This window comes from Hibiscus syriacus, unplaced genomic scaffold (genome assembly GCF_006381635.1).
Source record: "Hibiscus syriacus cultivar Baekdansim isolate YM2019G1 unplaced genomic scaffold, ASM638163v2 tig00110482_pilon, whole genome shotgun sequence".
Taxonomy (NCBI): domain Eukaryota; kingdom Viridiplantae; phylum Streptophyta; class Magnoliopsida; order Malvales; family Malvaceae; genus Hibiscus; species Hibiscus syriacus.
This window is the reverse complement of record NW_024062758.1, coordinates 1,122,945-1,148,467: the sequence shown is the minus strand read 5'-3', so window position 1 is coordinate 1,148,467 and position 25,523 is coordinate 1,122,945. Positions and strand designations below refer to the sequence as shown.

At 32.9% G+C, this 25,523-nt stretch overlaps 1 protein-coding gene across 3 annotated transcripts; it reads right to left on the bottom strand.

Annotated features, from left to right (window-relative positions):
- Positions 1-3,306: 3,306 nt before the first annotated feature.
- Positions 3,307-20,504, bottom strand: LOC120128725 (WD repeat-containing protein 20 homolog). Of its 3 annotated transcripts, XM_039146356.1 has the most exons (13): positions 20,493-20,504; positions 12,412-12,415; positions 7,393-7,612; positions 6,661-6,975; positions 6,465-6,573; positions 6,282-6,375; positions 5,630-5,717; positions 5,421-5,504; positions 4,897-4,993; positions 4,712-4,799; positions 4,454-4,559; positions 4,272-4,364; positions 3,314-3,894 (listed from the first exon to the last, which is right to left on the bottom strand). In XM_039146356.1, exons 3-13 carry the CDS (start codon positions 7,561-7,563, stop codon positions 3,496-3,498), a joined length of 1,644 nt encoding a protein of 547 aa, XP_039002287.1. In that variant the 5' UTR covers positions 7,564-7,612; positions 12,412-12,415; positions 20,493-20,504; the 3' UTR covers positions 3,314-3,495. The 3 variants fall into 3 exon arrangements, with proteins under 3 accessions (XP_039002288.1, XP_039002287.1, XP_039002286.1); XM_039146357.1 differs by lacking the exons at positions 12,412-12,415; positions 20,493-20,504 and having other exon boundaries at positions 3,307-3,885; positions 7,393-7,853; XM_039146355.1 differs by lacking the exons at positions 12,412-12,415; positions 20,493-20,504 and having other exon boundaries at positions 7,393-7,851.
- Positions 20,505-25,523: the final 5,019 nt, after the last annotated feature.

Here is a 25,523-nt window from a genome sequence, read left to right as displayed (position 1 = left end):
TTGAATTTTCTCGATCTTACTAATTCGCGCTAATGTCTCATTCATCGCTGTGGATCTTTAGACACGCTTCAGGTAATCTTCAATTTGCTTTCAGAGCTTATTTGTTCCTTTTTATCGAGATGTATCTTGTTAGTTAACGTCGATGGAATGAAATAAAATAAAATGGAAAAGAAAATAAATGTAATGCAGAATATGCAAGAATGCTTGATGCATAAAATGCTCGAGGCATTGATCCAAAAAATGTGCTTGTTATTATAAATAACCCTTATTGGGGACAAAAGTGTTTTATCTTTTAAGAGACAAAAATATCATGATAGCTTCTGACAGTTGACTAGTCTTCTGCCTTCGTCTGTTACCAGTTGAATAACCTGTCGAACTGCTCCGGCTCCTCTGGATGAACCGTACAAACATTGAGTTGCTTTTTAAACAGGCCCAAGAAGCTCGAATGACTGCATCTCTGGCATTTATCTTTTGTTGAGCCTGTTCCCAACGAGTACATCATTGGAGCCATCAATTGATATGAACCATGTGGAGTTCACTTGTTTGTGTCAGCAATAGTCTCCAATTTCAACTATCATTTTGCCATTGTTGTCTTTTAAGGGACACCCAAGATCAGTAACCTTCATCTTGCCCCTACAACCTCGGCCAGTCAATTCTTCCAAGATAGACTTTCATTATGCTTGATGTAGATCCAATTCATTCTGAGTCTTTTATAACGTAACAGAGTGATATACTCTTCAATTGTGGGCGCCACGCCTTCTGAATTGAATGTGGTCGTAGGCCACCCTTGTGCCGCCTCGCCGCCGCCGTTGGTCGGCGACGGCTGCCGATCATCGGCGGTAAAAAAAATGTTGTTTTTTTACTTTTTCGAAAGCTTTTCTTCTCTAGTTTTCAAAAATCAAAACATTTTTTATAAAATATGAGCCTCAGGGGCTAGATCTACAAAAGAAGATCATGACCAAACCCCTCCGTTCATCGGCTAAAACGCTCCCTTTGAGTTCCTTTCGAACCAAAACACAACAAAGACACTAAACCAGACGAAGACAACACGCAAATGTATGAATATTACCTTTCTTTCTTTCGGATATAAATGCTTTCAAATGAAATACTGCTCTTGGTTGCGATTTGTAAGTAACTTTTGCTTTTTTATTTCGTATCCACTGTAGTGTACAAATGAACTGATTACATGTATTTATACTAAAAAATAAACTATTTTTAGCTTGATTTCTGAGTCCTACTCGAACTAAACTAATACCTTATTTGCTATTTTTTCGGTGTCCCAAACATCCAAGTTGCTGCGGTTGTTGTATGAGGGATGAAGTGCCTTGAAACTCGGCGTTGAATGTGTGAAAGGAGAGCTGGTAGCGGCGTGATACCCCTGGGGTCTTGGTGACGCGGCGCAGATGAGAACCGAATGGAAAGCTATGGTTTCTGGAAACCTTTGCGTGTTGTGGACCGTTGGATCACACCTTGATCCAACGGTTCCCATTGTTGGTGACTGGGACAAGAGTGGAGTGAGCTAGGATTTTTGAAAACCCTAACATGTTGTGGGTTTGGACCATTAGGCGTTGTTGGGCCTGATACAAAATGTAAAACATGTTTATAATAATATTTATACATATATATATATATATATATATAAATATATGTTCATTTCAGTCACAAAAAGTGTGTCTACACGTGTGTAGGGATTACGTGGCAGTTATAGGAAGCTTCTAATATGTGAAGAAAATGGCCACGCTCATCAAAGATCAAAGAGATTCAGAACCTATAGTTTTTGTCTGGTAAAGAGCGTGGACATGTTACTCGGTAGGGTATTTAATATCCTATCCTAAAATTCAGATATCTAAAATTTAAAATAGTTAAAATTGTAATTGAGATCTTATCTGAAATAATTGAATATCCGATACGAACAAATCATTTATTTTTCATAGAATTTTGGGCGAGATTCTTTACTGCATAGCTCGTAATTCTTCAATGACCATTTTATGCATTACTGCGTAGCTCGTAATAGTTTGATGGCCTAGAATTTTGTTGGATTTTGATGGGCAAACAAGCAAGAGCGAGAGAATAAGATGAAAAAACTAAAGATAGAGATGGAGGCGATAAAGGGCTTTTGTCGAAGGCGAAAAACAAGAGCTTGAAGCTAGCAAATCAAGTGATGAAAAGTACTGATTCCTCTTAGGTGTACATAGGTAATATTGAGTGGAATGAAAAAAAAATAAGCAGACAATTAGTAAAAGATAAAGTCGTGCAAGTTCTTTGCATCTATTTCTCAGATTTGTTTATCAAACTAAATTACTTAATCTTATTTAATTTGGACTAAGAAAAAAATAAACTTATTGAATGTTGTCCCTTTATATATTTAATTTTTAATATTTTAAATTTAAATGCCACAAATTTGGAAGATCTTTCCACCTCATGCAAAATGGAATTTATTTGGGTTTTCACTCAAACAGTATAATTTCTGAACATTTTTCTTGTTTGAATGGAAAACAAATTTCTTGCACATTTGGGCTTAATCATTGGGTGAAATTCTGCCAAATCCTCTGGGCCTCAGGCTAAAGGCCTATTTTTTTTAAAGATATTCGATAATCCAAAAATGAGATTTTTCTATCCGTATCTGATCCGGTTATTCGGATTTTTTTATCAGATATTTAATCTGACTTTTCCAAAAAAAAATCGGATCAGATAACCAAATTAAAAATCGAATCATTGAATAAACGATCGAATAATTCGAATAGTATATTTGTACACACTCCTATTACTCGGCATTTTCTATCGTCTTTTCGCTGTGGGTGCCTGACAAGGTACGATTTATTGGGGGTCCAGTTTTGTCTGTTCAGTGTTCACAGACCACCCACCTTAATTGTTCATCATCAATGGCTTGGCCCGACAACACGCTTTGATCTTTTTTATATATAAATATTTTGACATTACACAAAATGCAGCTTTGTTTGGGAGTATTCAACATTGGATTCTACGAGCAAAAGAATGGCGAGACTTTCCAGTCGTACTGAAGCTCATGTTTAATAGTAAAACCTTGTGTTTCAACCAAATCATCAAATAACTTGCCCAGATTTCAGGACAAACTCGACCAAGTTCAATTTCATGAAGCTATCTGTGCATGTTCCAACATCAATTTTTCCTTTTTTTTTAATTGATAATCCATCAGAAATTATACTATAATGGTGATGATGCATCACCAATAATAATAATAAAAAAAATCACGTGCACCTCTAAGATGTACTACAAATCTTAAAGAAGCAAACTTATGTGATTCCTATCAGTATCCTATATATGTATATTCTAGAAATAGCCGTTTGTATTTGATGTGGAAGGAAGTTCTTCCTCCATTTCTCTCTTTGGTTCTGTCAATGGCATTGTTGTCCTTGAATATACAACGGATGCAGTTGGTTACCCTCATTGCTTCAAGAAAACCAACTGATACCGAGAAGTGAGCGGCCACACTAGCAAATACCAATGGATCTCTGGTCATTGTTTGTAGCTAGAACTGCTTATCTTGCTCGAAAGTAGTGGTTTATCCTTGGAAATGGAACTTAACACGGTTTCACTGTTGCTTTGCTGGCTTTCTGCAACACCGGGTCTCATCCAAACTTTTATGTGCCCCTCTCGATAAACAGTGAGTACAGATTCCGGGGTAAAAATCATGCCTGAGAGGGGTTCGGTATAAAAACGATGAGCAACTAGTGGTGAAACTTTCGGAACATCTCGAATGCTTGGCGCAGGTTGCAGGGTACCAGATAGGCCTACATTGTCCCAGTGGGAAGATTGGCTCCCGGTGCTGTATATAGGAGATCCACCAGGAGGGCATCGACGCAATGGCACAACTATTTCATCCATTTCCAGATCCCACAATAACAACTGCGTATCCTACACAAGAAGCAGTAACGAGACGTTAAGGGTATTCCATGCACTGCAGATGAACTTTGCCCATTGTTCCATTTAAAAGAAAGAACCATATAAAAGGTTCATCAAGTTTATTCTAGGGCCAAATTTTTCAAATTCTAATGTAATAATGCTAAAAACCTGCAATCAGTAATATGTTTTGTCCATCATATTCTTCTGGTTGCCACATTAATATTCTAACTTGAAACGATATTTGTCATATTAGCTGTTCAAGATGCTATTTGAACAAGGACCTAAACCGAGTATAACCTACAACGTACTGTAACCAATGCAGACCTAAGTTTCAAGGGCCCTATAATCAGGACAGCTATTATTTTACCAGGCTACCATCATTTACATACCTGACCAACAGAACCGAACCGGTACCTCACACTCTCCCCTGTGCCATCTGAATTAGGTGATGACCGATATGAATCAAACGCCACTCCACTAACCTGCCAGTACCATTAGAAAGAAATGAGTACAGAGCTATTTGTCATCCACAACAAATAAACAAGCCTTCATTATAAAATAATAATCTTACCCATGAGTTGTGCCCCTCCCCCCATGCCACAACCTTTCGATCTTCCATACTCCAAACTTGAACCAGGTCATCTTCACCTCCAGTCAGAATATATTTTCCATCCATACTGTTCAATGGAGTTTTCAATAAGAAATTCTATTTTCTCCAAAGGTGGTAGCTTAGATAATATACAAAAAGAATGCAAAGTGTCCTCTAGATGAACAGCAATGCACAAGTTTAAAGAACTTTCTTTGGAACAAAAAAAAAAGAATAGGGCACCTCCAAGCACAACACAATAGAGCGCCATAATAGCTTTTGCCGCCACATACTAGCTGTTCTTTTGAATAGTCAAAAACTCGCAGATAACCTGCAGTCAAAGTGTGAAGAATATAAAACTTAAAAGTTCGAGAACTAAAAAAGGAAACAGAAAATAAAAGGAAAATCGTGCCAAATTGAGTTGATACCATCTCTTCCAACAGTTGCTAAATAGGCCCCATCAGAGGAGAAAGCAATGCTATTAATTGAACCTTTACATACATGCCATCTTGCAATCGGGTTACTCTGCAAGTAAATAATGGATGGTGAACAATAAAAAACAATACATGAAAAGATGGGAGGAAAACCCATATGGTTTCCTCAACCATGTCAAACAACAGTCAGATTAATACCAATTAAGGTGCAAAGGCCAGTTCTATCATCCCATATATCGGAAATATCATGGCATTAGCTGTAATGTAATAAAAAGATGCATATAAACAAATGCATCATAATTTAAACGGAATGTTATTGCTCAAACCTAGAAATATATAGTGAATAGTAAGTTATAAGATATGTACCACCTACCACAAATATGCACATGATAGAAACATTACGTTCCTCTGGATTTAGATAATGGCTTTAAGTAAAGACTACAAATTTTCAGGAGGCAAGCAAAACTAAGAAATTCTCAAATAGTTTTCCATAATAAACACTGACCAGTGACCAGTACCTTACTATGTCGTGCATGTGCAACAGAAAATTGAGTTTGATCTTTGATAACAGAGAACGAAGAATCACCAGCACCATCCTTGTTCTAGAGGACAAAATATGAGAAAATAATAATATCTTAAAAAATAACGTAAGGCATAGAACATCATGAAATTTGAAAGTTGAACCCCCAGATGTCAAAACAACCTTCTTTAGTTATTTGAAACTTGCCTTTTCATAAACATGCATATTTCCATCAGCATGAGCAACCAAAAAAGCACCATCGCCTCCAGGAATCCATGCAATACTAGTACAGCGACTGCTGGAAACAACAAGCATTAATCAGATAGGAGACAGAGCTGACTCAATTAGGATCTTCAATTCAAGATAAACAATTATTAGTCACAAAAGTCATTGCTCCTTTATTTATCCTTATGAGGGCGCCCAAGAGGGAAGCAAATTCTAGGAAGGCACACAAGTTCAATATTGCCACCAGAGTTAACAATCAACTCAGTGAAAGACCAAGTCAATTGCCAATATTATATTGCTAGTATTGATACCGTACAAGTACAGTTTAAATATTGAAAGGTTAGGGAAAACAAATGAAGCACTCAGCTGCAAGGTCCCAGGGTGGCTAAAAAATTATATCTATGGAAACGGCCCAGAAAAACAACAATATAAAACAAAGAAAAAGACATTTTCATAATGATTAAGTTAATATGCACTATTTGAAAGGAAAGTAAACCGTAGATCCATAAGATGTCATAGAAAATTATCTTGCTCCAAGCAATTAGGTTTACGATCAATCTTCACACCATCCAAGAACTAGAACACATAAATCTACAGAGAAAGAACATAAAGGATGCAGTAATCTAAATCTTGCCTGCTATTTACAGAACCATCTTTATTGTAATGTTGTGCCCCAACAAGCTTCTTTCCAACATCCTGTAACTGCCGTCTTAATGATACTGAGTAAACTACAATAATACAAATAGAATACATAAGTTTGCAGGGTTCAAACATTGGAAATGAAATTGCAAATTTAAACAAGCAAGAAAATGATTACCATCACCAGAATTCAACCCTATAAGCAAGTCATGCCCATTCTTGGCATCCTGATCAAATGCATGGCAGACAGGGTTCGAATTACTGAAATGGATAGATTTTATTGGGTCCTACATTAAACACCATGATTCTTAAAATACCTCTATGACCAATCCTTCCCATTCATCAAAAACATTAACAACAAAATGCTAAATTACCTTATCCTGAGAATTCAAATCACTTATAAAAATAGCATCACCGACATTGAATATTAAATAAGTTCCTTTCCCATCAAAATTTGTACTAGCTGTTGAATTACTCGGACTCGAACCACCCAATGACCCAAACCTATTAGTACTGCTAACACTTTTACTCCCACCATTTCCTCCAACAAAGCCAAGTGCACGGCTCCCATTCCCACTACCTAGCCACCTTGCTGCTGCTGATCTTACCCCACTACTGGAAATGAAGCTGGATGATGAAGCTGTTGGAGTTGGCGGAGCCGGCTTGTCCTTTAAATGTGCTAGGGTAACCTGCCAATCAAACTTAATTAAATACAATGGAAGAACACCAATAATGAAACATGAATATATCACAAAAACTATCTGTTCGTGCTTGATTAAAATTTGACTTAAAGTACTCAAAATTCAATCTTTCAACCACAATGTTCAAATTGACAATACAAACTAACTAAATAAAAATCTGTTCATTCGGTGCTTCCAACAAACGGGGATTTCTTAAAAACCCTATTTTTATTAATAAATGGGAAATGCACACTGACTATAAAACTTGAGTTCCAAAAACATTAAAAAAAATCTCATACTAAAAACAAATAGACTAATTTAAAGTGATACAAATAAAGATGGGGCCTCATTCAAACCCAAGAATAGTAAAAACAATTTACAAAAATGAACACTTCAAACAAATATATAATAGAAATTTGAAGTTACCTGAGTAACCGTTTTGCCATGAGAATAGTGAAGAAGGCCAGAAGGGTAAGTCTTTTCATAGTGAAGCTTATATCGACCTTCTGGGGTCTTAAAATAAGTCTTCAAACCCAGTGATTGGGCATTCGCCGATGAAGAAGAGGTCGAAATCATACCGTTGGCTGTGTTGATCATGTCGTCTCTTACCACACACCTGATAACATCTGATCATTACACTCTAGGGCTCCTCCTCCTCCTCAATATTGAAATTTTCTTATTTCCTGAAGTCCCAAAAATAAAGAGAAAAGTCCAACGCCCTTGTTCTTCAATCGGAACTTTATTTTATTTGGGGTGGTTAAGAAGGTTTGACTATTTAGGAGTAAGAGAAAGTCAACGGAATGGACGGCGGAGATGAAGTGGAGGATTGAAGAGAGTGTTCTGTCAGGCCTTGAAGTTGTAAAAGTGCAAATTGATAACGAAAGGGGAGAGACAATGGGAAGACTGAAGATATATCTATTTATTTTCTTTGAGTTCGTTTCAAATTGTTTCTCTGTTTTTCATTTTTCTAAAAAAATATATTAGTTTTTATTTCTTTTTAATATTATCTAGGAAATATATATTACTTCAACTAATCTCTTATACGCTTTGTGTAAAATATTTTTTTCTAGAATAAAATAATTAATTTTATTTATATTTTTTAATAAATTATTCTTTATGTAGGGTAGCAGAATTCATGTTAGAATTCTAAAATATAAATATATATAGGAAAAGGACGGAAAGTGGACAAAACTTGGGAAAAGGATAGTATGAAATGCGACTCTTCGTCACCGTTTATGATTCGGGGATTAAAAATAATTTATATTTATAAACTCTGTTTTATATTTATACTCTACAATCTATTGTTTATTATAAATTATAAAAATATTATTTTTTATAGATTTTTAATTTAAACAATTTTATCTATAAGATGTTTATGCGTAAAATATTAAATTATTAAAAATTAATTGAATCTATTGAGTTGTTTAAAAGATTTAACTCTGAATAATATGTTTATAAAACGTATAAAAGATTAAAAGCAGTCTCAGGCTTCCGTTTTGTCTCAATTTCTAATCGATCTTTGAATAGGATTTTACTCCGGTTAAATGTCGGTTTGAGTCCGCAATGTCCAATCCTTGTAGCTCACTTTTCACCTTGGTGATTGATTTTCCCAAATCTATTTAGAAATCTCAATCCTTGTTGTTAACTCATGATAATTTAAAAGCGCTTGAAAAAGCCCGATTAGAATTATGCTTTCTCTATGAAAGTCAAATTCGATCATAATTTCCCCTTAGCGTGCTATCACTAAGTTTCTTATAGGGAATTCGAATCAATTGATTTTATAATCCCAACGATAAACCATAATAGCATCAAAGCCAAAATCTATTTTTGAAATGAAATCGTTTTGATTTTATGAAAGATAATCTGTCAATATAGTTTCCAAAAAATTGAGAAATGTAACTCGAAAGGATGAGGTGCTTTTCAATTCTCACGTTAAAAATTGAGTCATCGCTTCAACGTTTAACTTATGAAAAACTTAGCTAAGCATGGTACAAACCATGCTTAGCATTTTAAAAAGAAAATTTGCAAAGAAAGATAAAGTAAAAGTAAAAGTTAAGTAACTTTATAAAACTAAAGAATAAACAAAAGAATTCAGAAGATGAGAGATATTAATTTCAGTTCACCCCAATAGGTATTTATATTATTCTAAAACCCTAAAATTGTAGAAAGAAATTACAAAAGATAATTCTTGAAATTAAATCCTAAAAATAAAGATAAATCCTGAAAATTTAAATTCGAAATTACAGTTGAGTCTTCTGCTTCCACAAAAATGTTGATTGTATCTTCTAGAATATGCTAACTGGATTCCACGTTAGCGGTTTCATGCCTACTAGGCTGCTCATGATTCTGGAAAACAAACTGCAAAACTTCGTCTTTCAAGTGCAATATCCAGAATTCAAGGTCCTATATAAAAAACAAGTATAAACACTCAAATAAGCAACAAAATGTAATGAACAACGAAAAATTGACTATAAAATATTAACTATTTAAAACGCTAATCAACAATGTCCACTGATTTCGACAGGCGGGAATCGACCGGCCCAGAGTCTCACAAGTTTGGAAATTTAGAACATTGTCAACTTCCTTGGATAGATTCTTAGAAGAATGCGACCCACTATCCTTTGAACTACTTTCCTTTAGTCCACTAGAACAACGATTAAGAGGCAAACGACCCACATCTTGAGCTCAGGCAGATAAAGTCGGGAAAGGTCTAGAACAATAAATCTTTCTGACGTGTTGCCAACAAATCCTACCAAGTTGCCATTACCATGCACGTCTGTAATTATGATTTCATAGAAGTTGTAGCCCCCTTCTCGGGAGAAAAGCCTATTACAGGATCCAAGGCGGTGTTGTCAAGGTGGCCTGATTTACATGCCGACAAAATTTCTTCCACCGTGGGTACTCGAGAAGTCAGTTTTCCTAGCGGTTCTGGATTGTCTTCCTCGAAACTATCAACTAAACTCCACTCGTCTGTGAACCAATCTAAATCCCACTCAAAAACACGAACAATATTCTCATTTACAGTATCCTTGATCTCTACGCTGATAAGGAATGATCTCCCCCAGGACCTAACAAAAATGGAGCTCGGAATATCAAAAGGGCTCGCTGCCCTTATAATCATTCTGGCTGTTGCAAAGTCCTTTTTTCTCGTTGAGTCCTCTATATCTACAAAAACACCCCATTTGCTTCCCGGCACGGAGAAAAAAAAATCTTCTTACCACAACTGCAGTGGCACCTTTTTGAGAGCGCAAGAATAAAAGGCTAGAGGCAGACCATTCTCGATCTTGAGGGGAGCGATATAACTAAACCAAAATGCTAAAGATTCCTTTTTTCTTTCCCAAGTTTCGTTCATATCTTCAGATGAACTGAAGATGACAGTGAAGGATGAATAAGTATTTCCCCACTTTGCAAGTTTGATTTTTATCCCATCACTCTCTAATCCTTTCTGAGCAAAATCCAATTGAATCTCTCTTTGATCATCCCTGCCAAAGACCGCTCTATCCAATCCACTTCCTTCTCCTTGACCTTGAACTCCAACAGGTTGACCTTCTTCTTCAGGTTGAAGTCAGACTCTTCACTTTTTTCACCAATATTTCCCTCTTCCTCTATTGACTTGTGGCCTTCCAATAGAGCCTCTTTATTTGATTTGTGGTCCATTTTCTTTTCATATGTCTTCGTTAATCTGCTTATGTTGTTTCGATTGGCACTTATCTTTTTCCCCGCCTGCCTCCTCGACTTCAACTGTTCACCTCTTTCTGACAGCCTTGTAAATCTTGCTTTTGAAACCTCGACCACCCCCCGTCAATACAGGCCTTGTTCTTCTTGTTAATACTATGCTCCAAATCCCTTTGTGATGCGAAACGAACAAATGCAAAAGTTGAATTTTATACCTGGATTTCTTATTGTTTCTGGGGATGTAGACTTGAGTGGCATTGTCGTAATGGTTGAAAACCTCTCTTAACGCCCTGCCTGAAACGCGTCTGCTCAAATTATCAACGAAAGCTGTCCAGCTCTCCATTCTCTCCAACGTGAGTTGGGTTTGGATTTTTATCTGAAGCCCCTTGAGAATTTTCTCTTTAATCTTATATTTTTTTACCGTTCTTTGTTCTTATATCCAAATATACCTAAAAGAATAAAGTATGTAACGAGTTATTTGTAAATAATTTATCTATTGTTTCTTTATTAAGTGAGATAAACAAATATGGACCAAAAAATCATATTCATTTATTAAAGAAATGAGTTTGCATAGTAGTGTTTGTATCATTTTACGTACACTTGCAAACTTATTAATTATTTTATTAGAGTTGGTATCTAATTAAATAATATAAAATTAAAAAAAAGTTTTACACAAATTTAAAATGCATGAATGTAAAAGTTATTATTTTCTCTATAGATACTTTGAAAATATACGTGAATGCTGCGATGCGGGATGATCATGGTTGATGGCTCTATGGTTTGCCTTGACATTTGTTCAGTCTTACATGTACGCTGAACTTTGGGCTATCCTGGATATTATAGAACTTGCATGGAGCACACAACTAACAGTTGAGAGTGATTGTCTGGAAGCCATAAGAATTTTAAATAATGAATCAAATTCGTTAGCCTTGGTTGATATGATCCATGCAAAGGGATTGGCTCCGCCTTGTTTATTTATTTGCTAACAAAGAATAGAAACTACACACAAGTTCTGTCTGAGTTGATATGTTGGATTAATATTCGTGAATATATTTTTCGTGATCACTAAGAATATATTTGCCGACAGATTTTCAAATGTTGGTAATGGGATAAATGAAATGAAGTATATACCTGAACCTTTGGTTTTAGACCATAATAAGAATATGAATATAGGAACAACAATTATGAACAATTACATTTAACTACTCAAACTTTATATGTATCTAAAACCTTAAATTAACAAATATTTCTCAACTCTCACACACATCTAGAAGAGAAAGCACCCAACCACATAGCTACAAATTGGTATAAAAGTTTTACATTCAAAGAAGCTTCCTAAAACCCTTCTTATTCTTTTTCCAAATAATCACCCATGAATTTTCTTAGCCTGCGAAAGAAGAAAAATGTTTATGTTTTAAGAATCTAAAATAGGGTAAGCAAAGCCACGATTGAAGATGAAATTTGTTGAGATAATCATAATACAAACTCACATTTCTTCCCCTGTTACCAATACCACTCTTTAAGCCCTTGGAGGATTTGTGGGCTAACAAGGTATCGGGTTTCCGATGAATCCAATGCCGGTGGTGATGAGAATTATCCGGTGGAGGAGTTGCAGAGTGTGTCTCCGGACCTCTATAATCGATCTCATAAACCTCATTATCTGAAACCCCAAACCCTCCTTTAATATGACAAATGAATAAACTAATTGAAAATTTTAAAACAGAAAGAGAATGGAACTATTATAAAAGTGAAACTTGAAACTTTCCCTACAAACCTGCTGAAAAACAAGGCATGGAAAGCATGAGAAGAAGCAGCAAAATAATGGAGACGGGTCTCCATTTCGTCACAATTGGCTCCATGGATATTGGTAGCTTTTGAAGCACCAAGAATATGATTTTATTTGAGAAGATGCTCAATAGACAGCAATAATAGGACAGTTGTTTATACAAAATCTATTTTGTTTACTAATTTAAATATTAAAAGAATCACATCTACACAGCAATAAGTTGTGAAGGATGGATGTAGATGAGTTGGGTTAGGACATTTATGAGACGTACCTAAAACATTTTATTTTAATTTTCAAATCAATGTTTATTCTTTTTTTTAATTCTTAATTTCCTTATTTTTACTTAAATGATTTTTTGTAAGAATTTAATTACATAAATAGTGACCTAGGGTGGGACAACTCCATGTGTGTATTATTATTGAAATGTCCCAATGAGAGACACGACATGCCATTGATCTCGTGTTGGCTGGATTTCACATTTTTCACACCTAACCTTCCTGTTTTTGTTTTCTTTGCTTAATTATATTTTTACTATAATATCGGTTAAATTAAAATAAGATTTGATTGTTTGACAAAATAAGTATTCAAATCTCCACAAAAAATTGTAGAATTTGAAGTATTAATTTTAAATGGTTTAAATTATCTTCTAAAAACTGAGGTGAAATTTGTGAAATCCCTCGATTTTTCTTATAAAAATATTAATGTTTACTATATTTCCTCTCCAATGCAATTATTATCTTCTACGATTATAATTTTCTTTATATAAATTGTTAGTTTTATTAAAAATAAAAAATATTTAAAATTATAGTAAAAATTATAATCATAACCGTAAACTAAACACATAATTAAAACTTTTTTCTTAGGAAAATTTTATAACGTTCAATAAGAACGGTTGAACACCATTAATTAACGATAAGCATTATTAATTTAATTTATAAAAATTTAAAATTATAAGCACTATTAATTTAATTTAAAATTAGTTAAAATTTTAAAGTTAAATTAGTTAAAATAAAAACATTTATTATATTATTTTTCATTATTTTTTAGGTAAACTATAATAGTGACCACCTAACTATTGTCTTTTTCATTTCGATAAAATTTTTATCAATCAAGTCACTAAAATATTTAAATGCATTCAATCAAGCCACTTGTCCTTAACAATTAACGGAAGTGTTGACAAGACAGTTAATAAAATTTATATAATTACACATTTAGTCACTATTACTTACACAATCTATCAAATTGATCATATTTTGAAATTAATTCAATATATTTTATCCTCCAATCATATAACTTCAAATCTTTTATATTGAAAATATTAACAAATGATACACAGGAAATTATCCTCCAATCATATAACTTCACATTTTGAATTATAATTTGATGATTTAAAATAAATAAGGGAAATAAAAAAAAATTGGTGGATCAACAACGAAACATGTTTGAGATGATTTTGTAGTTGTTGATATCAATAAGTACACAATAAACCAAGTTTCGTGTGGTATTTTTTCAAGTAACAATTATAATATTTTCTATTATTTTGATTTTTTATATTTAATATTGTTTTATATCTATATCTATATCTATACGTCTCGTATAGATTGAGTTGCAATTTGATGTTTATTAAGATATGTTTTAAATTTTTCTTTAAAAAAAACTAAGTTAAATATTATTTGTTTTATAATTGATGAACTTCTAACAATTAATTGATATTATTTGAATAAAAATTTTATTTTTTAAAATCTATTTAGTCATTAGACAATTGACATGATAAAATCATCAAATTATAATTATATGTGTATCATTTGTTAATATCACAATATAAAAGATTTTGAAGTTATATGATTGAAGGATAAAATATATTGAATTAAATTTAAAATTATGACCAATTTGATAGATTGTGTAAGTAATAAGGATTAAACATGAAATTATACACATTTTTTTTAATTGTCACGTCAACATTTCCTTTAATTGTTAATGGCTTGATTGAATACATTTAAATAGTTTAATGACTTTATTAACAAAATTTCAAAATTGGTGGTTAAAATGAAAAGGGGCAAAAGTTAGGTAATCACTGATATAGTTTACCCAAAAAGATTATGGAAAATAATATAATAAATATTTTATTTTAACTAATTTACCTTTAAATTTTTAACTAATTTATAATTATACGTTGAGTCCTTTAAAATTTAAAATTTTTATAAATTAAATTAATGGTGACTATCGTTAATGATGTTCAGTGGTGCTCGTTGAGCATGGAAGAGTCATCTTTTTTCTTATAAGCATTGACACAAAATATTATTAACTTAAATCATATTAGGACCATAAAAAGAAAATGTTAAAAACTCAACCAATAAACTTGAATAAAAGATATATATGAATAGATTTGATTGCATTGGCAAACGAATCACAAAAAAATACTATTAAAAGGCCACTGACAAAACTACAAACCAAAGACGCGTAATGTGAGAAAACTATTCACGAACGCAAACCACATATTCAAATATAATATGAGGGTCAAAAGCAGAGAAGATCAACAATAATACATATAAGTATCATTTACATCTATTTAGATGAATGTCAAATTCAACCCTAAAAAGTATATCAATAAAAAGATTGGTCAAACGACCGAGAATGTCAACAATAATACATATAAGTGTCATCTACATCTATTTAGACGAACGTCAAATTCAACCCTAAAAAGTATATCAATAAAAAGATTGGTCAAACAACCGAGAATGTCCTAAAAGTGTAACATCCCAAATCAGGTTAATGACTAAATTGCCAATTTTGAAAACTATGTGTTCGATTTTGAAACAAGTTAAAAGTTCAAGGACTTAAATAGGAATAATTCCTTATTGTATTAAATGGTAATTATGGAAATTTTGAAGGGTATAATGGTAATTTCATAAGAAAGATTTTTATTCCTCCTTTATATATGATATAACACGTGGAAAAGGGAGGAAAATGAAAGAAAAGTCTGGAGGATGGTTCAGCTTGCTTCTCCTTCTTCCCGTGAGCTCAGTTGCAAGAGTTTTATATGAGTTAATTATTCTTTAATTTTATGATGGGTTTTGATTCTTTGGATAATAAGAAAGCTTAAGGAAGTCTAAAGATAAGTAAAAATTCAAAAATGGATATGTTTGGAGAGATTAAGTAAATGGAGTTTTTAAGTGAAATTTTGAATAAGAAAGTTTAAATGAATTTGGAATTTGAATTTGACTTGTCATATATGAGAATAAGAAGTTATAAGTGTTAGAATTAAGTTTGGATAACATGCAAAATTTGGTATGATTATTAGCTTTAAGAATTTGGATGAGATATGGGAGATTATAAGGTATTGGAATGATAGAAGTTAGTTAAAATTATTATAGTTGAGTTTGGTAGCATAGCAAGGGCTTACTACATAAAAATTGGGTGAAATATTGATAATTTTCGGGTAAAAACAATATGTTCTTGGCAGTGTGTATCGATACACTATGAATAGGTATTGATACACTCATATCAATTTTTGAAGAACATCTTCAGGGTGTATCGATACATTCGGGAGTGTAGCAATACATGTGTATTGATACAAACAGGCAGGTATCGATACATGTGAATTTCGAACTTGATTTGGGTACCGATACACCCTTAGTGTACCGATACCCCCTTAAGGAAAAAAGACAAATTTTGATCCATTAAATTAGCTTAAGTTATTAGTATCGAATTATAAGGTTTAGGCATCTGATAATTGCCTTAAATTTTATATTTATGTAGATATTGAGCCTAAACGAGTTCCGGAACAATTGACAAGTAGGATCGATCGAGGAAAAGATAAGAGATAAATATTGAATAGTGAGACCAGGTGAGTGCATATTAGTTATATGATGTGTAATGGAAAGAAGACTTGTAATAAGTCTATTTCCTATAGTATAATGCATGAATTTATTAAGATGAACATATGTTTGACATGATACATGTGTGCTATTGATTATTGCATATATGTTAAATGATATGTGTGAATATATGTTTATATGATACATGTTAAGTGTCCATGATAAATGTGAACAAGAGATGGCAATGATATACATGTCATATGAACACAAGAGAAGTGTTATAAGCTAAGTGATATATGAATATGAAATCATATGAAAGTGACATGTACATGTGAATATGATGAAATGATATAAGTAATAATCATGCCCATGTTATGTGTCATGAGGGCTAGAGGTATAGTTGGCATGCCAAGAGTCGAGGGTTATTGTTGAGTTAATCGATTGACGGAATCGACCAAGAGGGGGGTGAATTGGCAATTAAAATTTTGGTGGAAGCTTTTGCAGAAAATTGAAAGTAATTGCACAACGATTTAGAGTGGTTCGACTTTATCAACCAAAGTCTACGTCCACTACCTTAGCTATCCACACTAAGGATTTTCCAACAAATTCACTAATTTGTTCTTTCTTTTGAGGACAAAGAGTAACCTTACAGCTCCCTCAAGAATTATACCCCAAATTCTTGAGTACACTCTTTTTCAAAGAGAAATACACAAATTTGCAAACTTACAAGGAAAACCTCACAAGGTAAGATGTTTGCACAATTCTAGAACAATAAAAGAACACTCACAAATAATTATAAATGAGCACAAATGGTGTTCTTTGAAAGCAAAATGAATATTGAAAGGAAAAATTGGCTTGATTTGCACAAACTTGGTGTTTGATGCTTTCTCTCTTGTTTCTCTATGATTTCTAGTTGCTTGATTTTTCTTGTTGTTGATCAATGGCTTCTAAGCTTGCTTAAATACACCATGAATCACTTATGAACGTTGGGGATGATTAGAGAAAATAATATAGTCGTTTTAGCGTGAAAACAATTAATAAAACAGTTTGGAGCGTGGGGGGAATCGGTACCCCCTATGGGGAATCGGTTCCCTAAGTGTAAAATTCAAATATTTCGACCGTTATACAAGGGGGAATCGGTACCCCCTGGGGGGGAATCGGTTCCCTCCGAGCATACTGGAATTCTCGGAGCCAAACCATTCAGGGGGAAATCAGTACCCCCTTAGGGGGAATCGGTTCCCTCTGAGCAATCTGGAATTTTTGGCTTTGAAATGGTTCGAAATACTTTGTAAATTTATTTTGAAATTGTTTTAAGATTAAAACTTAATTTTACACTTTGAGTAAGGATTAAAAATGATCTTTGAAAGATTTGGAGTAATGTTTTGATATTCGAATAATTCTATCGAATATACTTAGAAAATCATTTGGAAAATCTTAAAATTCATTTAACTTAATTTGTTATATCGAAATATCAAAATGTTTTCAACAATCTCCCCCTTTTTGATATAACAAAACATTTTAGTAATTTTAAGATTTTGAAATCAAGTTTTGAAATTACTCCCCTTTACTTTAACACTTCTCCCATTTATCATTTAAAAACAACTTCTCCCCCTTTTTGTTAAATCAAAAAGACATTTTAAAGAATTTAAACAAGGTTTTGAAATCATTTAGCCAATTGATTATATATAATATAAGCTGCTAAGATCACAAGCAAGAGAAACTTTAGCCATTAGTTTCATAATCAATATTCATAAACAATGTGAAATGACAAAAATTGGTCATAATGCAACTAATATGTAATTGATGCAAAAATAAACATTAAGCTCAAAATGAAAGTGAAAATCAAACCAAATATATAAGCATATAAGTTCAAATATCCATTTATCCAACAAATTCAAACACCTAAAATAAAACAATCCATGAACATCAAAATGTTTCACAATTAAAAGTTCTGAGTTCGGGACGATAAACCCATTGACCCAAAGACCGAGTTTGATAAACAAATTACTAAGGAGACAACCATAAACCAAGGTTTCTATATTCTTGGAAGGAACAATGTTTATGGAAACTCACTAAAAATGATCTGTGGTAGATAAATCTTCTTTTTATGAATATATCCACCATATATCTATGTTCCTAAGGGAGGAGTACCTACCTCCGGATGGTCTAAACCACCAAGAGATCAAATAATGAAGGAATCTATCACGATGAGTTCTTAGGGTACTCTCACTATCCTTAGACTTATAAGGTGAATCCATAGTCTCTTTTTCCTGAGTTATCTAGTCCAAAATGGGTAGCGATTGTGTCGGAGTCAATAAAAATAAATTGTCCTAAAAGATAGGATCAAATTCCTATAGTTTCAGATCGGAGCTCGTTTTGGACACATACCACATTGGAATAGAAAAATGCGGACTAATTGATGATAAACCAAAGGTTTGAGTTTAAAGAGTTTATCAAACTTCTAGGATTTAAGAGTAGGAAGATATTGGAAGTAAATATCTTCTATAGCTTGGATCGAAGGGATACACTCTTCCCAAATTTTATATGACTCAAAACAAGTATGGTACATATGGTATAGATCTTGTCCATAACCAGGTACGTTGAAACAAGAGTTCATAATGGTCATATTTGGGTTATTTGGATTGGGTGGAGGAATAAGAGGTCAGTTTTGACTTGAGCGACTAGATAATGTTCTAGGTCGTTTAGGATTTGACATGGTTTAAGAATCGGAATAGAATATATAACCTGCAAATTTAAAAAACACATGTATGCAATTCAATCAATCCCAAAACTCAATTGAGTCCTCAATATTTCAAGGTTCTCTAAATCAATCCTAATGGGCAAAGTTTTTGAAAACTTTTGAAAAATACGGTTTTGAGAAACAATATAGTTTTCATAACAACAACATAATTCAATCAAAACACAATTAATGTCCGATCTAAAGTTCATCCTAGAACTAATTAAAACTAGTTCTATGTTTATAAATTGATGAAATAGAAGTTTTGGAAAAATACCTTGAAGGATTTCAGATTTGAGTGAGATTAGATGAAGTTTGCACGTTTTTGATGATTCCAACAGGTTTAGAAGATGATATTTGAAGTGAATTTTGATTAAGAACATTGATTTGAGGCAAGAATGGAGATAGGGAGAGAGTTTAGAGGAAATTGAGGCAAGGAAGAGAAGGGTTTTGAATAAAAGTAAGGGTTCTGCCCGTGTATAACCAGAACCCCAGGGGGTATCGATTCCCTCAAGGAGGGAATCAGTTCTCATTCAAAGGGGGAATCGGTTCCCTTATTGGGGTATCGATTCCCTCTGCCAAATATTTAAAAAATCTGTATTTTAAATATCCAATAGTGCTAAATTAATTAATCCTAGTGGTATTGGCAACTCATATTCCGAAAATTAACTATGTTCAAACAATCAAATTTGTCATTAAACATCATTTGAACAAACAATTAATTTTCACTAATAATCATAAACTCCCCCTAACTAATAAAAAGAATGCAATCAAAAATATTATTTTAAGCATTTTTTATTTATTCTTAAAAGTGCTAAAAATTATTTTTTAAACACTAAGTGAAGATAGGTCAGTTAAACCTAATTCTCTCCTAAGTGTCCAAAGTCTTTCCTTATCTAAATATCCGCTAATTGGTGCAAAATATCAACAAATTCTAGAACTACATCTTCCTTAGCGACATGGTCTCTAATGAAGTGATGTCTAATTTCAATGTGCTTAGTTCTAGAGTGTTTGATGGGATTTTTAGTGAGACAAATAGCACTAGTATTGTCACACTTGATAGGAATGGTACCTACTTCAATTCCATAATCAAAAAGTTGTTGTTTCATCCATAAAACTTGTGCACAGCAACTACCAGCTGAAATGTATTCGGCTTCAGTGGTAGATAATGCAACACAATTTTGTTTCTTTGAAAACCAAGAAATTAGCATATTTCCAAGGAATTGGCAAGTACCGGAGGTGCTTTTCCTATCTAATTTTCATCCTCCATAATCCGCATCAGAAAAAGCATGCAAGCTAAAGCTAGAGTCTCTAGGATACCAAATTCCTAGACTAGGAGTGTCTTTAAGGTATCTAAAGATTCTCTTAACAGCTAGTAAATGTGATTCCTTACGACATGATTGAAATCTAGCACATAAGAAAACACTAAACATAATATCCGGTCTACTTGCAGTTAGATAAAGTAGAGATCCAATCATTGACCTATATAATTTGTCATCTACACATTTACCTCCTTCATCTAAGTCAAGCTTTGTTGAAGAGCTCATTGGAGTGTCATGAGGTTTCCCATTTTCCAGTCCAAACTTCTTGAGCATATCTTTGACGTACTTAGCTTGATTGATGAAGATGCCATCTTTTCTTTGCTTGATTTGGAGTCCCAAGAAAAATGAGAGCTCCCCCATCATGCTCATCTCAAACTCACTTTGCATTAGCTTAGAAAATTCTTGGCAAAGAACATCATTAGTAGAACCAAATATTATATCATCAACATAAATTTGAACTACTAATAAATCTTTACCTTTATGCTTCAAAAACAATGTAGTGTCAACCTTCCCTTTTGAAAAAACTTTTTCAATTAAAAAATTTGACAATCTTTCATACCAAGCTCTAGGAGCTTGCTTTAAACCATAAAGAGCTTTTGTCAATTGTAAAACATGATACGAAAAATTTGAATTTTCAAAACCTGAAGGTTGTTCCACATACACTTCTTCTTTTATAAAACCATTTAAAAATGCACTTTTAACATCCATTTGATATAATTTAAATTCATTGAAACATGCAAATGCTAATAACATTGTAATTGCTTCCATCCTAGCTACGGAAGCGTATGTTTCATCATAGTCTATGCCCTCTTCTTGAGTATACCCTTGAGCAACAAGTCTAGCCTTGTTTCTCACTATATTACCACTCTCATCAAGCTTATTCCTAAATACCCATCTAGTACCTACAGTAGATTTATTACTAGGTTTTTCAACTAATGTCCATACTTTACTTCTCTCAAATTGATTTAACTCTTCTTGCATAGCCATAATCCAATGTTCATCATTTAATGCTTCTTTAATATTCTTAGGCTCTATGCATGAGATAAATGCAACATAATTACAAATATTTCTAAGAGAAGTTCGAGTTGTTACCCCTTTGGATGGATCACCTATAATTTCACCATCCTTGACATAGTTGTACTCTCTTGGATAAGATACTTCCCTTTCTTCAATGGTTGGATTCTCAAGAGGATCATGAGCTTCCTCATTTTTCGTTTCTTCCTTTGATGATGGTTCTCCAACGTCATGTCTAACGTCATTTGTATTTATAACACCTACATCATCATTCACACAAGAATCCTTCCTCGGAAGGGGATTATCATCGAAAACAACATGTATAGACTCTTCTACAACTAAAGTTCTTTTATTAAATACACGATAGGCTTTAGAATTTAAGGAATAACCCAAAAAAATTCCTTCATCACTTTTAGCATCAAATTTGCCAAGGTTTTCTTTACCGTTGTTTAAAATAAAACATTTACATCCAAAAGGATGAAAATAACTAATGTTAGGCTTTTTATTTTTGAAAATTTCATATGGAGTTTTCTTTAAAATTGGCCTAATCATTACTCGATTTACAACATAACAAGCGGTATTTGTGGCTTCCGCCCAAAAATATTTTGGCAAATTATTTTCACAAAGCATGGTTCTAGCCATTTCTTCTAAAGTTTGATTTTTCCTCTCAACAACTCCATTTTGTTGAGGGGTTCTAGGTGCTGAAAAATTATGGCTAATACCATTAGAGTTACAAAATTCAGTAAATCCAAGATTTTCAAATTCAGTTCCATGATCACTCCTAACACTAGTTATAGAGTAACCTTTTTCATTTTGGACTACTTTTGAAAACGTGATGAATTGTTCTAATGCTTCATCTTTAGTATTTAAAAATAGAACACAAGTATATCTAGAATAGTCATCTACCAAGACAAATGCATATTATTTTCCACCCAAGCTAGTAGTTCTAGTTGGCCCAAAAAGATCTAAATGGATCAATTGTAAAACTCTACTAGTTGATACATCATTAATAGATTTAAAAGAAACTCGCTTTTGTTTTCCTTTAGCACAAGCATCACAGATTTTATCATTATCAAATTTTAGTTTAAGTAGCCCTCGAACCAATTATCCTTGAACTAATCGTTGCAAAACACTCATACTAGCATGTCCTGGTCTCATATGCCATAACAAATTATCATGCTCATCCCTAGCAACTAGGCACAAAATAGTCATATCAATAAAATCTAAATGCATCATGTATATATCCCTATTTTATGACCAACAAGCATAATCGAAAATAGATGCAATGTCAATCAATTTTGCAATCATTTAAAATAAAACTTTGTATCTTTTATCAAATTTTTATTTTTCAAAAGATTATGCTTTTAACCCATTCACATATAAAACATTATGCAATGTTGATTATAGAGATTAAGAGCACATGCATAAAGTTTTTGAAAATGTTATGCATTAAAATTTTATAATATTTAAACAAAAATCTATGCATAAACATTAAGAAAAATTTCAAGTCAAAATTTTGCAAAACCAAAGTTCTTGAAAAATCGATATCAATTATTAAAGAGATATCAATTACATTTTAAAAACAATTTTGACCAAAAAATAATATGATGAACTAGAGTTTATAAAACATTACCAAAAATTACCATGTTCATCATACAATATTTTTTTTAACATACATGAGATAAAACATAATTCAACATTTTAAAACCTCATGCATGCATAAACTAAATGAGCAACCAAATAATAAAAATATTAAGTTTAGAGATTACTCATTCCCTTTTTATGTGTGGCTAGAGCATCTTGAATATCATCATCTTTATCACAATTGCTCTCACACACCTACAAGAGACATTTAAGTAGATTTTGGTATCCAAATTGCTTTGGATCCTTGAACATTAGTTTCAATGCCTCTTGTTCCTTTTGGAACCCATACTTGTCTAATTTTAAATCGTTTTCCTTTCTTTAAAGGACAAGTATGTTCCTTATGACCATGATAATGACAATGTGAACATATTGTCATTATTGAACTAGATGAATTATTTAGAATGATCTCTTTTTCTCTTGTTAAACATTCAAGCTTATCTTTCAAATTGAAATTTTCTTTTTCAATGCTTTCAAATTTCATTTTTGAGAGTTCTAAATCCTTCTTCAAGATTTCATTTTGATTTTCAAAATCCATTTTCATTTCTAGAAGAAGTTTGTTTAATTTGAAATTTTTTTTTCAAAGTTTTCAGATTTTATTTTTGAAAGCTCTAACTCCTTTCTCAACATTTCATTTTGATTTTCCAAGTTTGTTTTAGCTTTCAAAAGAAGATCATTTTTAGCAATAAATTTAGAAATCAATTTATTGTATTTGGAGTTCATGGTCTCAAACTCCAAAAATAATTTATCATAAGCATCTTGTAACTCATTAAAAGATTTTGAATTTGATATATTTGAGTTAGAAGATACCTTTGGCTCTGTGAGAGCTAATAGAGACATCACTTTTATTGGTTCTTCTTCTTCCTTGTCTCTATAGATCTCTTCAAGCTTATCCCATATTTCCTTGGCACTTGAACAAGAAGAAACTCCTTTATATATATTAGGATCAATTGCACAACACAACATGTGCATAGCCTTTGAATTTTGTTGAGCTTCATTCCGTTCTTGAACACTCCACTTCTTTGCCTTCTTAGTAGGAGAGGAATATCCTTTCTTTATTATCATCCAAGCTTCCATATCAAATGCTTTGATGAATATCATCATACACCTCTTCAAATGACGATAATTTGTTCCATTGAAGTATGGAGGTACGTCAATAGGTCTGGATTCTTCCATGGAGAATGAATCGGAAGTAGACGCCATCTTTATTGATTTAACTCTTCCCGGATCGACTCAAGAGGCGATTAAACCTTCAAATGAGTGAGGCTCTGATACCAATTATTGAGTTAATCGATTGACGGAATCGGCCAAGAGGGGGTGAATTGGCAATTAAAATTTTGGTGGAAGCTTTTGCAGAAAATTGAAAGTAATTGCACAACGATTTAGAGTGGTTCGACTTTATCAACCAAAGTCTACGTCTACTACCTTAGCTATCCACACTAAGGATTTTCCAACAAATTCACTAATTTGTTATTTCTTTTGAGGACAAAGAGTAACCTTACAGCTCCCTCAAGAATTATACCCCAAATTCTTAAGCACACTCTTTTTCAAAGAGAAATACACAAATTTGCAAACTTACAAGGAAAACCTCACAAGGTAATATGTTTGCACAATTCTAGAACAAGAAAAGAAAACTCACAAATAATTATAAATGAGCACAAATAGTGTTCTTTGAAAGCAAAATGAATATTGAAAGGAAAAATTGGCTTGATTTGCACAAACTTGGTGTTTGATGCTTTCTCTCTTGTTCCTCTATGATTTCTAGTTGCTTGATGTTTCTTGTTGTTGATCAATGGCTTCTAAGCTTGCTTAAATACACCTTGAATCACTTCTGAACGTTGGGGATGATTAGAGAAAATAATATAGCCGTTTTAGTGTGAAAATAATTAATAAAACAGTTTGGAGCGTGGGGGGAATCGATAACCCCTATGGGGAATCGATTCCCTAAGTGTAAAATTCAAATATTTCGACCGTTATACAAGGAGGAATCGGTACCCCCTGGGGGGAATCGGTTCCCTCCGAGCATACTGGAATTCTCGGAGCCAAACCATTCAGGGGGAATCGATACCCCCTTAGGGGGGAATCGGTTCCCTCTGAGCAATCTGGAATTTTTGGCTTTGAAATGGTTCGAAATACTTTGTAAATTTATTTTGAAATTGTTTTAAGATTAAAACTTAATTTTACACTTTGAGTAAGGATTAAAAATGATCTTTGAAAGATTTGGAGTAATGTTTTGATATTCGAATAATTATATCGAATATACTTAGAAAATCATTTGGAAAATCTTAAAATTCATTTAACTTAATTTGTTATATCGAAATATCAAAATGTTTTCAACAGTTATCTATGTCATTCGGGACATATGGATAGGATTACCTATGTCCTTTGGGACATATGGACAGTTACCTATGTTCTTCAGAACATATGGATAGTGGTTATTCGGGACAAATGCATAGGTCCCGGGACATATTTCACATGCCACTTAGTGGGACTTATACGAGCTGTGGTGACAACATATGTGCACAACCTCAGTAGACTCACATATCTACAGTTCTCACATGTGT